The 17,895-nt window shown below is 34.1% G+C and overlaps 2 protein-coding genes across 2 annotated transcripts; one reads left to right on the top strand and one right to left on the bottom strand.

The window, feature by feature from the left end:
* Nucleotides 1-484: 484 nt before the first annotated feature.
* On the bottom strand, nt 485-3,236 carry LOC108322743 (uncharacterized). Its single transcript, XM_052880201.1, has 8 exons — nt 3,038-3,236; nt 2,906-2,936; nt 2,186-2,815; nt 1,976-2,101; nt 1,098-1,893; nt 817-1,023; nt 610-738; nt 485-518 (listed from the first exon to the last, which is right to left on the bottom strand). Exons 2-5 carry the CDS (start codon nt 2,924-2,926, stop codon nt 1,240-1,242), a joined length of 1,431 nt encoding a protein of 476 aa, XP_052736161.1. The 5' UTR covers nt 2,927-2,936; nt 3,038-3,236; the 3' UTR covers nt 485-518; nt 610-738; nt 817-1,023; nt 1,098-1,239.
* Nucleotides 3,237-13,601: 10,365 nt separating this feature from the next.
* LOC108322742 (protein NLP2) lies at nt 13,602-16,263 on the top strand. The gene is made up of 3 exons (XM_052880200.1): nt 13,602-14,328; nt 14,413-15,406; nt 15,537-16,263. Exons 1-3 carry the CDS (start codon nt 13,714-13,716, stop codon nt 16,124-16,126), a joined length of 2,199 nt encoding a protein of 732 aa, XP_052736160.1. The 5' UTR covers nt 13,602-13,713; the 3' UTR covers nt 16,127-16,263.
* The last annotated feature ends 1,632 nt before the right edge of the window (nt 16,264-17,895 follow it).

The raw sequence follows: 17,895 nt of genomic DNA, 5'->3' as shown, positions 1-17,895 counted from the left end.
AAATAACATTAGGTACATATTTGAACATCTTATACTTGTCAAAATTTGATAATTTCTTAGCAATCCTAGACAATGCCGTATAGATGTAGGGCTTCCATTCTGCTAATGTTGTCATTGTCCAGGATCCAGTCACACACATATTTCTTTCTAATCCCAAGCAGCTCCTCCTAAAACCAACATTTTCCACATTAGAAACCAGGACATACAAGAATATTATCAAACACACAGTTCCAACTTACAGTTGTATATTCAGGCATGCTTTTCCCGTTGTATTTTTCATCTCCATCCCAGATTTCCATTGCTTTCAACATTATTACTCCACAATCATGTCTGAAATAATATACCCACAACATCAAATTACTTTTGCCCATATACATCACAATATAATCCGGCAGTACAGTTGAAGAAACTTACATGTTTGGTTGGGATGGGATATTTGCTTGTTTAACTGTCAAAGGACCAATACTACCTTCCGGTATATTCATCAGGATGCAAAAAAACCGTGCCACATTTTCAGCCTACCAGTTAACAAAAACAATAAATACTTAAACAATGCAAGGTTATGTCATAATCACACGGTAATCAACAATGAAAGATGTCGAATCTTACAACGGCTGTGTCTATCCTTTTGCGGTCTCTGATCCCCTTCCCCAATGAATCAATCACAAAAATCTCCATTGACCTCAATTTCACTGAATAACACCACCAATGATCATCGTGGACAAATGGCAGAAACAACTACAAAAAATATAAACAATTTCAGTAACACATTTACAACCAAAAGTCGACAAGATTTGCAAATTCAAGGTTACTCACAAAGTCCGCCGTGGGTAATTCTTCAAGTCCAAAATGATCGGAATGCAAATAAGTGTTATAGTTATGAAGCGTGAATACATGGCGATTATGTGGACGTTTCCTATAATCTGTAAGAATATGGTGCTGCGGACTAAAATGAAACCTCTTAACAACACCGCACAACCTTTTCTCAAAGTACATAAAGACCGTACAAGCAAAGAACACCACCTACACAATAAAAAATTTTCACATTACTAAAATAAACTATAACATGAAACACAACCAAATGTGACAATACTAACCATGTTATCAACGTATTTCATTGGGGCCAAAGTGTAAATTGAAGTAGTGCTCAAGCTTTGGCCAATTATCTCGCTTACAACCCTAAACATACAAATATTAGTCAATCACAAACAATACATATTCCTCAACCACAACTACAATTCATACCACATACCTGTGTACGTTCATCTCTCTGATGCTGACTGCTGTATACAATTGGTTTACATCCACACTAGTGCTTGGATCACCAACAAAACTCCGCAATGGGGGTATAGCCAATGGCACGACCTCCGGTTCTCCTTCATCACCATCATCTTCTATTTCAATAAAATTAATGTTACGAACATTTTCATCATCCCCTCTTACTTCAGCATGTGCACCTAGGGGGTCATCAACTTCATTTCCATCACCTTCTTCTTCTCCCCCAACTTCAGCATTCTCCTCACCTCCAACTCCATGTCCATCACCTTCTTCTTCTCCCCCAACTTCAGCATTCTCCTCACCTCCAACTCCACCCCCAACCTCTTCATCAGTGGCACATGCATCTTCTTCATGAAAGATTGGAGTTTGATAAATTTCAAATAGCTCCCTAGTCAGAACTCCAATCTTGGCATTCAATGCTCTGATATGTTCGTTATTTTTCCTCAATCTCTCCTCCGCACCTGCTTCCCATGCCCCGTCATCAGAGCTTTCGTCTTCATCATCGTCTTTTTCAACCTTGGATCCTTCACTCATTCCTCCGTCATCCATGTTGAAAGCTGCACGGATTTCCGGCCTATGACGATCTTCATTTCGTATATACCACTCCATATTTAACTGCACCAATAGCACACAACAAATTCAGACAAAATACACAATCCATTTTAACATACAAAATAACGAAAAACAAAACACTTACATCTCCGGTCATAAAAATATTTTCAATTTTTTCGGTCCTTGCTTTAAACGGGAACCATCTCATTATGCGCGGGAAAAACCGGTGCGAAGGATGACCATGCAAAGAAAGTCTCTCAACCGCCCAAGCCTAAAATATCATAAAATTATTTCATCAAACATAATTCACAATGTTCTGCACTACATCAAAATAGTGAACTACATATCATATTACCTGCAACACTGCCACATTGCCACTGAGAGTGACTGACTGGGGGATACCTGCTCCCATAATTTTCTTCTTACATTTATTTAAATTCTCTACAATGTGTTTATGTACACCGGTGCACCAATCATATAGACACAAACGGTCTAAGTCATCTAACACTCCAAAAGGCATGTTACAAACATGCCTTGATTTCCTAGGGAAATAGAAAACAACCAAACAAACTAATATATATAACCTACACACTACATCGACTTCAATGTTTTTATCATCAACAATGACATTAAACATGTCTGTCAAGTCCTTCAAACTGATGGTTTTTGATTTGAACATTTCACCAACCAATCCACCAACTACTTCATCAAAGGGAATCTCTAAACCACCTATTTCTAAACCTAAGCTCATCAACACATCAACAACTCTAAAGGGCACCAACTTTTGACTAACTCTAAAACTGTTATCATTTCCAACCCACCTCCTAACCATAACCTTCAATAATTTTAAATTCACCTCCACAGGGTTATTAATATTCACACACCACATAAATGGTGTCATCCTAATCCGATCCACATGACACTGTCGGAGTAAACGATTCATTTCAATAATGATCGATGAATCCATCGAGATAAGAAGTCGCCACTACAAAAAAAATCATAAAAATTTATTACTAACTACAATCCGTAAGATAATTAAATAATATACAAACAAAAAATTTAATTTTTTTCTTACACTTGCTTTTTTCCCTTCCATTGCAACGGCCCTAAGAAGACAACATTCCACACTCAGTTATATCATTCAACTTAATGAAAACCAAAAACACAGAGTAAAACACAATGTCAGGGCTCGCCCATTTTTACTTACACCAAAATGTAAGGGTTTCAACGCACGTTTTGAAGAAGGAGGAGAGAACGAAACCGAGGATGGAAGCTTCGAACACGGCAAGAGAAGCTTCGAAGACGGACGACACACCGAGAGAGAAGACGGACGACAGAGAAGGCTTGAACGAACGAGAAGAAGGAAGGCTTGAACGAACGAGAAGAAGGAAGGCTTGAACGAACGTCTTTGGCACCCTAAACCGCGAAACCCAAATTTTGTCAAAATTTAATTTGGAAAGCCCAAAATACCCCTATGACCGTAACCCCTTCTCTGTTCCATTTTCAAATTACTGAGCCAATTAGAAGCTGCCACGTGCCGGTGTCAAAACTGTGTTAAAAAAGCGTTGTTGGAATAACATTTTCCTATTAAAAAAGAACCTTGTTCTTTTTTACTATTGCATCTGCATGTATTACTATCACATGTTGAATCAATGGTTGGAATGTGATAGCAGCAACTGTTATTTACAAAAGGTTCTTCCTAAACCCAAAATCATTGATCCAATGACATTTCACCTTGTGGAGTTTTTGCAGTATTAATAGGTCCAATGGGTTGTTTTCTCCAAACCCAACCACTGAATGGGCCCATTTGAAAGCCCAACACCAAAGAATCCCTATCCAGTCTGCACTTACAGTTCCAAACAAACAATTATAAGAAAAAAAGGTGTTTGATACTGTGGGAAAATCATTTGACAATTCACTAGAGTTAATGTAAGGGCCTGAAAAATATGGGGCTTTTGGACCTTATGTTAAGGCAACCAGGCTCGTAAAACTAAGGACATCATGACCTTAGAAGGGACTTTTCCCAATCTGAGTTCATTAGCCAACTTCTCATTCTCTCTCTAAACTTTGTCTTCTTCTTCTTGCTTTGCCTTCTCTCTACCCATTCACAAATTACAATCGTTGCATTGTCAAATAGGTGGTATCCTTTCGTTCATGGAGTTGAGAGCTTCCCATCCATCCAATTAATTTCCGTTTTGGACGGGTAAGTCAGTTTCTCCATCTCTCTTGAGCCTAGGGCATGCAACTTTACTGGTTGCATGCAGCTGGTGGTCTTCCTCTCAGACTTAATTTGCAAGGCGAGCTGGGAGGGTGCGCTATGCGAATAGCGCCAGTTTTATTTTGCGAGGGTGGTGCACTGTGCGAAACGTTCGGGGTTTTATTTTCTATTTTTTCTTTTATATTGTTTCACTTAGAGTTAAATGTTGTATGGTTTGTGAAGTATGTGTTGGAGCAAATTATATCGTATGATGAGATTCAAACCTGTTGTATACTGTTAAAGTGAAAGTGTGTGTGATTCAATGGTATGATTGGTGATTCAAAGTATGTGGTTTTAAAAAGTATGGTTGATGGACGTAATTCCATGATCTTCAAGGAGAAGATCCATGGTGGTGCCCTTAATTGTTTAGAATGAAAGTAGGAGTTCAGTCTTGGGGGTCATCCTGAAACTCCAATGGTCTTTCTTCTCACGTAGAGAGGATTGAACCATGTGGTGAGGAGTAGCAGGAGGTCTCAGTCTTGGGGGCTTCCAGTATGCTTCAAGGCCCGGAATAGGCTAGCCTCGTGAATGTGGTAGGGTGGGGGAACCCAAGTTTCATAAGCCACCACGAGTGCAAGACCCGCCATAGCTCGACTATCATTCTAAAGTCCGGACAAGTCAAGTCTAGTATTCAACATGTTAGGATGCGTGTTTACCTTGCTTGATTGAAGTTAACTCTTGCATGCATATTGTCATATTGTATGCTTTTTATATAATTAGCTCACCCTTGCTTGTTGTGTTCGTGCTATGTTTGGGTATGTTTCATCTTGTGATGATCATCCACTTGGATGAGAGCAGATGGCGAGGAGATGCCCCTGGAGCAAGCATTGGAGGAAGATGACGTTGAATCCTAGTACCATTAGGATCTCCTTACTTTAACTTTTTTTTTTTTGCATTTTAAAAACTGTAATATGTTGAACCCATGGTATGTGGGCAGACTTGAGTACATTTGTTTCGCTTCTTAGTATTTTAAGGATGACTGTAATCCTAATATTCGGATATATGTTTCCAACTGCTTTCTATTATTATAATCTGGTGACGTCCTTATTATATACACACGCCATATATTTTGGGATGTCACAGTTAAAATAATCATGGTAATTTTTAAAGAAAAATAATGAATAGAAAAATAAAAATAAAATATAAGAAAAAATAATCATTGGTGCAAAAATGAGTTTCTAAGTTCGTGTTTCTCAACCTTTAACTTTAACTTGAGACTGACATCATAGTGAGAGACCACATCGAACTTTAAAGTTAATGTTAATTTACGATATATAACATCGGTCCATAACATATACAATATCATATGAACATTGATTTTTCAGATTGAATCTTGAACGCGTCACTTCTTTATGCTAATAAAATCAAATGAATATAGAAGTTTTGTATTTTTTATAATTTTAGCTGCGTTACACTTCATATTCCAAAGACACTATTATACATGCTGACTTCATTTAAACATGAAGTGTATTTCCAAGCAACTTTTGTTCCCTTCATACACCCATTGTCAGTGTCACTTTAACATAAAAAAAGAAGAGATTTAGCTGCTGAAAGATACGATCACGAACACACCCATTTCGAATCTATAGCAAAGATTTTGAAGGTAAACTTGACCATTTGATTCCATAATCGCTTCAAAAGTATTAAATTGTTGTTAATTATTCTACCTGCCCATCTCTCGTATATGTTATACATTTTTTAATATTAAGGAAAAAATATAAATGAAATCAATCTCGTAGACCAGGTTTACTATTACTATAATAAAAAACAAAGACTCAATATCTAACGCAGATGCAATACAGATTCGTCGAGATCCATTTCAAAATTTTATTGTACTATATGGGAAAATTAGAACAACATGAACACTTAAATTTGGAAAATGTCTGTTTGACCGAGAAAAGTCTGAAGAGAAAAAAAGGGCATTGACTCTGCTTTGTAAGAAAGTTTAGTTTGAATGATGGAGAATAATTGATTTGAATGAAAACAGTAGTTATTACTGGTAATGAAAGAGACAATGAAAAACAATAAGAGAGAGAGAGAAGAGGAATAAAAGAGAATTGTTGATAACATCGGTGTGAGATATGGAAATCCAAAACATAGCATAACTGTGTGAATGATTCAATGCGATGGAGAATCTAAAGCATTACGATTGCCTATCTTGAAACCATGCACATTATTACTATTTCGGAGATCCTCTTCACACTGATTGCCGGCAATGCCATGCTTCCTTTCTTTTTTCTTTATTCTGGTTTCCTGTTTATCAGACATCTTGCATTGCTATCAAAACTCATTTTCAATACTAAACTATAATTATCTGTTAATGTCAAATCTATAGATTCTAGAGCCTAATCTCTCAGGGAATTTGGAACTCGAGGACCAGAAAAACAACTCCAAAGGAACCTCCCAACCACCTTCCACCTTGACACACCATTACTATTATTTTAACTTTCAATCTTCTATTATCTATGCATATCTTAATTCAATTTCTTTTTCTTCTACTAACTCTACATCAAACTTTCTTTTTCCTTTTACTTATTATTTCAAATTTTAAACATTGAAATTATGTAAATATTTCATATTAATTTACTTTACTGAGATATATGAATTGTACTAATTTTAAAAAAAAATTATAAATATTATTTTTAAGCGTTAGTTATGATTCATATCATATCATATTAAAAACAAATGTGGAAGATCACGGAGTTGTTGTATTATATATTGTGTACTCCTTTAATAATAGCATAACTTATTACACGAACAGAAAAAATCTTAATTCCGTCACATATATATAGCTATGTTATCTCATGATAGGGATTGACATATTGACAAAAGAAAAATATAAAAGACTAAAATGGACAGCTTTTTGTTTAGAAATTGTTTGATCATGAGATTGAGGTTAACTTTTTTTTATACATTCTTCCAATTTCAAACTCGGATCAAAGTTTTTCTTCTATTTTATACTTGTTAATGTTTAGTTGAATTGGAAAATTACTTATAGAAAACACTCCGATCCCAAAGTAGGTAAGGATGCCGCAATATTAGCAATAAATATGTATTAAATGTAACAAATCTATCACAATATTTAAAATCTGTATTTATATAGGTTTCGAAATAGATTTTATATTAACATCGACTTTATTACTTCTTTAACTAGTAATGATCATATTTAGTTTCAACATAGTTGTTCTTAATGTTAAGATGAACCGTTCGATTATATGAATATTTCAATTTTAAACTGATCAAATTTTCATGCTATACAAAAATGTTGAAAACAGTCAAATTATAAAAAATGTTGAAAGCATGTAAAAGAAAAAAAAAAGATGAAGAAGATGAGTGTAAGTTATCATATCAAGGATTTGTAGAAAGTAGTTGAAAGAGAAGATAGGTTTGAACGAAGGAATTAGTGGAAATGATGTTGATGATAGATTAATGATTATTTTTTAATTAAACAAAGGCGATGGCAATGTCAATACGGGTCAATGAAACAGATGCGATTCTGAACATTTTTACGTAAAAGCAAAAACACCGAAAGGCAAAGGAGAAATAAAATAATGAAGAAATTAGGAGAAGAGGAAAATAAGTGTTGTAAATGAACAGCATCTGACTAGGTTCTAACGTCACTCTAAATCAATTATAGGTTTTATGTCAAATCACTCAAAGATGCAAGTGGACTACTCAATCTCTAAAAGATATCATCGTTATAACTATACAAATTAATGCTCCATCATTTCCTCTAACACAAACAAAAATAAACACTTCAAACCATAATCACAATATTAAAAAACAAAATTAAAACTTGACATAAATTTACATTAATTTTATATTTTTAAATAAAAAAAGTCATGTCAAATAAATATAAAAAATTTATATAATTCAAACTTTCATTTTTATAAAACTAATACTCATCTTGTGATATAAATAATATGATAAAAGAGAAAGAGATAATGAGATGAAAGTGTAAAATTAGGCATACAAATAAGAAAACTTGGATATGGATAGAAATATAAAATTAGGGCAAGGTGAGTGAGTCCCATTCTGCTTTTGGGTTTATTTATTTATTCATTATAGTGGCTATTGAAAACTGTTAACACGTTCAAATCAACTATTATATAAAACATCACAAGTTGCAACATGGCTTATATAAATTATATTAAAAAACTATTATAAATTTTTATATAAACACCATTACATTTTCTACTTCTCTCTAATACTTAGTAATAACCAATGTTTTTATTTTTTATTTAATTCTTGTTAAATTGCTTTATATTCTAAAATGAAAATATAGTTTAATTGGTGTTGTGTACATGTAGAGTAAAATGAAAGGGCCCTTACATCATTACCCAAATTATTAAATATATTATTATTTGTTAAAATGAAAGATTTTATATTTTTTTAAATTATTCCTCCATCAACCTTTCCATTTTCAATTTGTAATCTGACATGAGAGGTGAGAAGTAGTGATTAGGTGAAGACATGGAACAACATCTTCAATCCTAATTTAATACACATGAAGAGTCTTAATTTTTCATTTATTAATAATTAATGATTTAGAATTTCAAACCAAAACTGATTAAGTTTTCTCAATCATATACTTGTTTAAATACTTCTTCTGTTCCATTCAAAAATATTAAAATTTACAGGATGTTCTCAGTTATAGTGGAACACTGATTATTTTATTTATAATTATTTCATTTGTTTTATAAATATACTGTATTTACTAAAAAAATAAGATTATTTTGAAATACTTTACCAAAAAAAATATATTTATCGGTCCTTTTTATTAATGTAAAAAAATATTTATATAATTTGAATGATGAAAGAAAAATCTCTCAACCACTTTAGATTAATTGTTATATATGTATGTTTACAAGAGATTGAAATATGCATAGAGTAATTACACCATTTCAAAACGAATGTTTCTTTTAATACGACTTTTAATTCTTCACATTTATTGTTATTGAAATAAGATAAGTTAAATAACAAATGGGAGCACTAGTTTATCGTCGCTAATAATTAAGACACGTTATATTTATTAAGTATTTTTTTAATATGAGCGTAATAATTTTAAGCAAGAAAAAAAGGAAATTATTTTTATTTACATTTGAATTTAGATGGAATATTATCTTACAAAAGAAAAAGAAAAGGAATATTGTTGAAAATTATATTTTCAATAATACCCCTACATACAACTAATAGTAATTAATATATTACATCTCTAACGAATTTACTCACAAAGATTTAGTTAGGTGCAAATAAATTAAAAGCAAATATCTCAAGCATTAAGTATTTTTTAATCAGAAATGTTTAGAATTTTTTTTTAAAATTTAAAATAATTATGGATTAATTAGTGTATTTATTAGTGGGTTAGTGTATTTATTAGTGGGGCAGGGAAAGATAGAAACTTTGGGGATTGAATTACGTGTCAATAATATATTGGATGATAGATGCCCTAGGATTTTCCACTTTGAAATATCTGCTTATTTTCTGAATATACTATTTATCATTCGACACTAATATTCACACTTTTTCCTCCATCAATATCAAACATCAATCATTATGAACATTATTAAATACTCTAATCAACTTCGACTAATATAAGGTTACTCTTTCTGCTTACTATATAATACTCATACTTTTAAAAGTAAAATCACTTCAATCTCACTTTTCTCCTTAATTATGATTGTAATATATAAGGTTAACTTTTCAATTAACATATAAATTATTTAATTTTTGTTTATATTTAAGTTCAGAAAAATCTTAACTAGAAAAAAAAAATGATTCCATATTGTTGTGGTGCTTATGTAGGATACACGTGTCGGTAAAGGAAAATCGAGTTTACGAGGAAAGCTATATTTTATTGTAGAAAATGAAGAGGCGGCTCAAATTTATGATTTTATAATTTTATAATTATAATTAAAATAAATATTTACTGTAGGTTCACACTTCCAGACACTTCTATGCGTTAATGCTGTGTTCCTGTTATTTTTTTTCTTTAATATTTTTTATTCTCTTTATCTCTCTCACTATTTTTTTATTATTTTTTAATTGGTTAGAAATTGAAAGAAGATTCCTTCGCCGACCTATTTCTTAAAAGGGATTTGTTTCCTTCAATCACTAATTACTAATTACTGTACAGACGTAAGCCCATTAACCATCATCCACCTCCACATAAAGTAGACTTCGTTAAGGAATTAATTATTTTAATGCTTCATTACTAATGTTATTATTTTAAATAATCAAATCACTTTATTTTTAATTGTTAGAGACCACAATCGGTTTTCTATTATAGTATAAAATCCAATCTTCAAAACATAACGTACTGCTTTTAATTCATCACCGAGTTTTGGGTTTATTTTCAAATTGTGAAATTTAAAGTGGAGCAAGTGCTTTCCAAGAACGACTTACCTTATTTCTTATATTCGTACAATGGGAGTAATTAGGGGAAAGGACCCGTGGATCATGAAAATGAGTGTGAAGATAAAAAGATTGGAAGAAAAATATATGATAAAAAGACGTTGTAGGGTGTTTAAGTTTATTTAATAAAAAGATTTGTTACAACATATTTATTACTCATGCAAATGAAAAGGAGAATATAGTTGTAACTTTCAATATGTTGAAAGTCTTACATCGATTAGAGATAAGACAAAATTATAATATATAAGTGAGATACAAATCTCACCTTATAAGTCGGTTTTGTGGGGTTAAGTTAGACTTAAAATCCATTTTTTAATATGGTATTAAGTGAGATACAAATCTCACCTTATAAGTCAGTTTTGTGGGGTTGAGTTAGACTTAAAATCCATTTTTTAATATGGTATTGAAGCAATGATTAGAGTTTATTCTAGTGATATTTTTTGTTTAAGGTGTAAACCTCACTTTATAAGTCGATTTTATGAGATTGAGTTAGACTTAAACTCACTTTCTAATACAATCCAATCCTTGCATCAGAGACATATAATTTTATTGTATTGAATATAGAACAAATGATATATATATATATATATATATATTTATTTAAAATCATATATAAATTATTAAATTTACTTAAAATAGAACATTTAAATTAAGTTTTATCATGAATTTATATTGAATGCATATTTTCTATGAAAAATGAGAAACTAAATTTTAACGATCATACGTAGCTTTCAGTATAAAAATAAAGAATGAGATTTAGAATACTAGTTAAAGAGGTTGAAAAGTAATTTTAAACTACGTTGTCTAGCTGGTCTTGTTCGTACCACGTCCATTTCATGACAGATGTCAAAATAAAAATCCTTCTTCACATTCCGTTTTATTTTATTCTTTATTTTTATTATTTAAATTCGTAGTTCCTTAATTTTAAACCCCAAGAATAACATTTCCAATCCTTTTTAGTGAGAAATAAACATGGGAGAGACAAATATGTTGCCATAAATAAGATACTTATATTTAATGTTCGATTATATTTATATCTAAATGAATTTCAAAGTAAATAAAAAAGTATGAGTGGCTATAGTACAAAATAAAATTTTAAAAAATATAGGACCGACAGGTAAACAAAATGTTTATAACGATTTAATGATGTTTCCGAAGAAATGACAGGCTGATGGAAATGATCTTTGTAAAGGCTTATTAATGTCAAAAGTAATGATTTATTCTCAATACAATGCAATTGATATAGACATCCGATGTTGAAACGTGAATTCCATTGCAAGTACAAATTTCTAACAGAGTAATAACATTACAATACGATACATTAATAAGTATTTAAAATTTATGACTTATAAAAGATGTATTTAAATTAATATGTCTTATAGTTCATTAAATATTTAATACTTTATTTTGTAATAATATTTATCTCATACGATATTTCTTATTTTTTTTTTAGTAAATGAGAATGTTGCATTAATATACACTTTTAGATGATATATTTTTTCTGAATTTTAATATTTAGAATTGTATTCATAAAGAAATATAAATATTAATAAGATCTGAGTCCAATCATACAAGAGATTGATATTATTCTTTATTTAAAATTTAAAGATAGTGGATTAATAAATCTTTCACTTTTATATAATATTCTACTTTCTCATTTGAATTTATATTTAAATTTTGTGAATCTAGTAAGTAACTGAAATAATTAAATACTAAATTTTTTATTAAAATATGAAAAAATATAGAAGTATATGTGGGTATTTGATGTGTTTAGACTGTTTATAGTAGAAAAGTAATGAAACTTTTAGAAGAGATTAATTTTAGAGTTTTAAAAAAGAGGTGCCGAAACCTTGGATCTAGTTTAGGTAGCGAGGAAACAACGTTGTAATAGAGTAGCAGTGTTTCTGATGCGCATTGCGTTGTGTCGATTAATTCACCAATGAAACAGAGAAGAATCTTTTTCAATTTCGCGGCCTCAACTTGGATTTTAGAATATATTATCATCTCTTTTTCTTTCTTTAAAAAAAAAAGAATTAAGAAATCTCTTCCATTGGTAAATTTAAATAATGTGATATACAGTATCTATATAGTATGTATGAATACGAATGTAGAAACATGGATTTGGCCAAAGAAGTCGTGCCCTTTACGCAATTTCGCATTCATCTTAAGTTTGCTATGGGGTTGCCACGTGGCGAAGAGAGGGAGAGAGAGAGAGACAGAGTGAGTGAGAGTGAGGCACTCCTACTCCTATATTCTTCATGGTTATGATCTCCCACTATTATGCAGCCGCTTCTGCATACTTATATTATTATTTATTATGTCAAAATCCTCATATTATATATTCAAAGAGCTGCCAACACTACCATATATATATATATATATATATAATATACCAGTTTTATATTCAAAATTACCTACCTTTCAATGGATTCCTTATATCATTGATTAAATAAACAGCTATACTTCTGGTGTATTTAAATCTAACATCTTAATACAGAGTATGCATCATAGTACGATAGGTATGTTGTGTAGGTTCAATATACAATATTCATGTACATTGATGTTGTCTGCTTTTAATTAAGTCGTCTTTACTTTTGGTATCACGTTTAAATTTTTTTTTATCAAAATATGTATTTTATGTATATATAAATTTACATCTATTTCTTATTTTATCCGATAGCACGTATACAAGTGTTAAAGAAATAGTTTGTGTGATAATTAACGAGTCCTACACGTTGGTTTCAGAAGTTGATTTTTTTAGTTGTTGTTCGTAATACAGGAAGCAGCTAAAATAAGTATAATATATAATTATTTAACAGCGGCGAGTAAGGGGGAAGAGATGTGCACATAAATGAATAAATAAACACCGGCCACTGTGAGTGACTGAGAGAGGAAGGGTCCCACTGGAATACCAGAAATTTTCCTTTTTCTGCTCATTCCTTTCTATTCTATATTCTCTTCTATATATATATATATATATATATATATATATATATATATATATATATATATATATATATATATATATATATATATATATATATATATATATATATATATATATATATATATATATATATATATATATATAAGCCTTATGTTGAGTTGTGTTGAGGTCGATCAGGTACTTGTTTTCTCAAGCATCTAATAAATTTTCCTTCTTTTTCAATCTTCGTCTTCAACCAAAGTCTGGGAAGTGAATTAAGAGCAGCATGGAATATGGGGGGTTGGTGCAAAATTGTGGGTTTGGGAGCTTGTGGGAGTGTGATTCGGCCTCGGAAGAAGATTCGATCGAGGAGGTGCTGGCAGAAGGTTGCTGGGTGGAAACGAGTGGCGTTGGGAGCTGCGAGGCTCAGTATATTGGAAGTTCAGAAGCGGAGATGGAGGTGGAGTTGAGGAAGAGATGGTGGATTGGACCCAACAAGGTTAATTCCTCCGTCAAAGACAGACTGGTGGTGGCTGTCTGTTATCTCAGAGAATGCACAAAGAACTCCAATCTCATGATTCAGGTGTGGGTTCCCTTACGCAGAGGGCTTGTAGCTGGGCCTGAGTATCTCACCAGAAATTTAGATGACTGGGTTGCAGTTGAGATGAACATGAACGTCAACATGAACAGCGCAAGGGACGTCAGCCTTCGCTTCTACCGAAGCCAGGAATACCCTCGGCTTCCTTATTATGTTGATCTTCCTGGTTCTTTAGCCCTCCCGGTGTTCGAAAGAGGCACCGACACATGCCTCGGTGTCATCCAGATTCTAACGCCTCCCTGCGACACCGTCAACTATTGCCCGCAGCTTCTTAACAATAATCTTCTCTGCAATCCTTTCCAGGTACTTCTTCTTCTTCTTGAACTATTTCATGTTTAGTTTCTGCCATACCATAGCATGCCATGTTTAGTAACGCAATCGGAACAGGCATTCGAGGAGGTGTACGAAGCAGCGGTGAATGAGATTGTGGAGGTGATGAGGTGTGTGTGCAGGGCGCAGAATGTGGCATTGGCTCTCAGCTGGGCTCCTTGTTGCATCCAGCAAGGAGGGAAGTGTGGTGGGTATGGCCATTCCACGGAGAATCACTTGTCAACAGTGGAGAGAGCGTGTTTTGTGGGAGATGCACAGGTTCTGGGCTTCAAGGAGGCTTCTTCTCAGCATCATCTCTTGCGAGGACAGGGAATCGTTGGCACGGCCTTCACAACGGCCAAGCCCTGCTTTGCGATCGACGTAGCCGCCTTCACCAGAGCCCAGTATCCTCTGGCTCACCACGCCAACATCTTTGGCCTGCACGCTGCCGTCGCCATTCCTCTAAGAAGCCTCTACACCGATTTTGTCGTCGAGTTCTTCCTTCCTAAGGACTGCCGTGACAGGGAAAATCAAAGCCACTTCCTCAGCTCCATATCCCTCATCCTTCAGCAGTCTTGCCGCACCTTGCATGTTGTCATGGGGGACGAGTTCACGTTGCCCCCGCTGCCGCCGCCTCCGCCGCCACAGCCGCAGCCATACGTTAATAACAAAGAGGAAATAGTTATGAGTGAGAAATCGGACTCGCAGTGGCAGGCAGAAGCGTGCGGGTCGTGGATCGCGCACATGATGGAGGCCCAGGCCCAGGAGCAGAAGGCGAAAGGAGTGTGCGTGTCGTTGGAATACCTGGAAGAGGCGAAAGAGGAGTTCAAAGTGACAGGCAAGTGCAGGTGGGAGAGTGGCAGCAGCGGCGCTTACGATGCAGTAGAGGTTCAGGAGCAGCATGTGTTCGGCGATGAATCTCAGACCCAAACACAAACACAGAATTTTGGTGGGCGACGTGGCAGAAAGTCCGGCGAAAAGAGGCGTACGAAGGCGGAGAAGACCATCAGTTTGCCAGTTCTGAGACAGTACTTCGCCGGAAGCCTGAAAGATGCGGCAAAGAGCATCGGAGGTGAGATTTATATTATATATATATATATATATGTATATATATTGATAATCAGATCAATCAAACTCAATATATCCGTTCTGTTGATTTATTAACGAATCGACGCATGCATGCATGCATGCACAATATGCAGTGTGTCCGACAACTCTGAAAAGGATATGCAGACAGCACGGCATCACGAGGTGGCCATCGAGGAAGATAAAGAAAGTAGGACACTCTTTGAAGAAGCTTCAGCTAGTGATCGATTCGGTGCAGGGTGCAGAGGGTGCCATACAGATCGGCTCTTTCTACAACAGTTTTCCAGAGTTGAGCTCTGCCACCTCTCAGTCAAAGAACAATAACAGCAGCAACAACAACTCCTCCTCCTTGTACGGCCATTCCCCACCGTCATCCTCCTCTCCTTCCACCGTGCCTCCTCAACAGCAGCACCTGTATTTCAGCACTCCCAACGTCTCCCAAACAGGTCTTCGAGTGAAGGCTACTTTTGGCGATGAAAAAATCCGTTTCAGCTTGCAACCGAAGTGGGGTTTCAGAGATTTGGAGGTTGAGATCGGAAGGCGTTTCAATGTGAAGGATTTGGGGAATTTGGTGATAAAGTATTTGGATGATGAAGGAGAATGGGTTGTTTTAGCCTGCGATGGTGATCTTGAGGAGTGCAAAGACTTGCACACAACCTATGAGAGCCGCACCATTAGACTTGCCCTATTTCAACCTTCTCCTTAAACTTACAATTTCCAATACCATTTTATTTATTTATTTCTTCCTTCCTTCAAATCCTAACATTTCCATCAACAATCTCTTCCTTCTCTCCAACATTATATATATCTTCTATCTCCAAATATCTCTACTCAATCCTTTCATTTTCTCATGTTACTTCTAACATAATTTGCATGCATCAACTTTAACATAGTTTACTATCAAAAAACCACTCTGTACTTTTCAATAATTTTAGCTACTCATAAAAGGTCGCTCTTTCTATTTGTAGAATTCGTCTTACGACAACTCCAGCTCAACTAGTTCAGTTACATTCCCTTAAATGGAAATCTTTATTTGAATCTAATACTGAAAAAAAAAGCCTATGGTTTCGGTAAAGCATTATTAAAAAGTGAAGTAGTTGGTGGAAAAAATAACATTATTTATACCCAAATTCATTCGAAGTATAATAAAAAATTTATATACGTTTGTAACAAAAGCTTAATAAGGTTACACTTTTGTTTCTACAGAAGCCAAGTTGTAGACTTGCAAAAGTGAAGAACAGCACGTAGATTGTAAAGTTGGGAGAGCCTACATACGTCTTTTAGATTTAATTTATATGTTTAGTTTCCTTTAATTAACTATTATTTATAAGAAAGAGATCAGTTAAAGTTAATTAAGTAGTTAAGAGTTAGAAAAGGATTGCAATTAATAGTTAACGTATGTGCAAGTTTTCAATATTACATAATTCAAAAAAGGATCGCGATACGTTGACAACGCGAATTTGACAATGTTTTGACAACGTCACGTGTCAGCATTGTATTGGTCCATTTTGAAATTATTTTTTTATAAAAAAAACTGATTTGGAAAAGGGGTTAGGGTTGGACATTTGCTTATTCCGAAACCACCCTCCTTCCTTTCAGCACTCTCTCCTTATTCAGAAACACTCTATCCTCTCTCCATTTTAGGTTTTCAGTTTTTTCATTTGATATTCTCTCCCTCCATTTGGTGAAGTTGAGCAATCTCTCTGGACGTTGAGGAAGTTCCGTCGTCGGTGGCCTCGAAGTCTCTCTTTCTCTCTCGAATTCGTGATTTCAACGATATACGTTCACTGATCTCTGTGGTTGGTCTGTTGAAAGTGTCTCGTTCGGTGTCGATTTTGTCAAAGTTCTGAGCTTTTTTTGTGCAATGGGTTCGTCCGCTGACACTGGTTCTTCTAACAAGGTATGAACTTTTCCCTTTCCGTATTCGTATTTTGGGGTTGGGTTTTTGCTTTTGGCCTTTGTTGGATATTTTGCTGGTTTTTGCTTTTGGGTTGTGACTTTTGTTGGTTATTTGTACTAACAAATATTAATTTTTTTTTTGTAGTTGTTTGTTCGTCATCATTGAAAACAAAGTGTATTGCTACTTTGAATGGAATTTTGAGTGAGGAGCACAAGTCCATTATTTCGAAGACGCAATTTGGATGTTTTTAGAAAAATCCCCTTTTGTACCGAAAGTTGAAGAGTGCTACCCAGACATGGCTTAAGCACTCTCCATGGGTCCTTACGAGTGTGTTTTCAATGTTGTGTGGATTGATTATCTCTATTGGCCATGGTTGAAGGTGTTCACAACAAGAAATTTCAAGTTAGGTCAGTCCTATGTGGATGGAAGACCAAGTTAAGGTGTTTCTAGGTTGAGAGGTGAGTTCTTGCACCATTGACACATGACTAATGTTGTTGTAATCGATTATAGGGAGCTGGTAATCGCTTACCAGTAGAAAAATCCCCTTTTGTACTGAAAGTTGAAGAGTACTACCC

Source organism: Vigna angularis, chromosome 7, assembly GCF_016808095.1.
Source record: "Vigna angularis cultivar LongXiaoDou No.4 chromosome 7, ASM1680809v1, whole genome shotgun sequence".
Classification (NCBI taxonomy): Eukaryota; Viridiplantae; Streptophyta; class Magnoliopsida; order Fabales; family Fabaceae; genus Vigna; species Vigna angularis.
The sequence above is the reverse complement of the archived record's forward strand: the minus strand, read 5'-3'. Positions and strand labels throughout refer to the sequence as shown.

What these genes read in the sequence shown, in the direction of transcription:
- LOC108322743 (XM_052880201.1), bottom strand. Translation starts at nt 2,926, where the DNA reads ATGGAAGGGAAAAAAGCAAGT. An exon ending in TGGAAGGGAAAAAAGCAAGT is followed by an intron (nt 2,816 to 2,905) that starts GTAAGAAAAAAA and finishes TTTTTTTTGTAG; the next exon opens with TGGCGACTTCTTATCTCGAT. An exon ending in ATATTTTTATGACCGGAGAT is followed by an intron (nt 1,894 to 1,975) that starts GTAAGTGTTTTG and finishes CTATTGGTGCAG; the next exon opens with TTAAATATGGAGTGGTATAT.
- LOC108322742 (XM_052880200.1), top strand. Translation starts at nt 13,714, where the DNA reads ATGGAATATGGGGGGTTGGTGCAAAATTGTGGGTTTGGGAGCTTGTGG. An exon ending in TTCTCTGCAATCCTTTCCAG is followed by an intron (nt 14,329 to 14,412) that starts GTACTTCTTCTT and finishes CAATCGGAACAG; the next exon opens with GCATTCGAGGAGGTGTACGA. An exon ending in TGCGGCAAAGAGCATCGGAG is followed by an intron (nt 15,407 to 15,536) that starts GTGAGATTTATA and finishes CACAATATGCAG; the next exon opens with TGTGTCCGACAACTCTGAAA.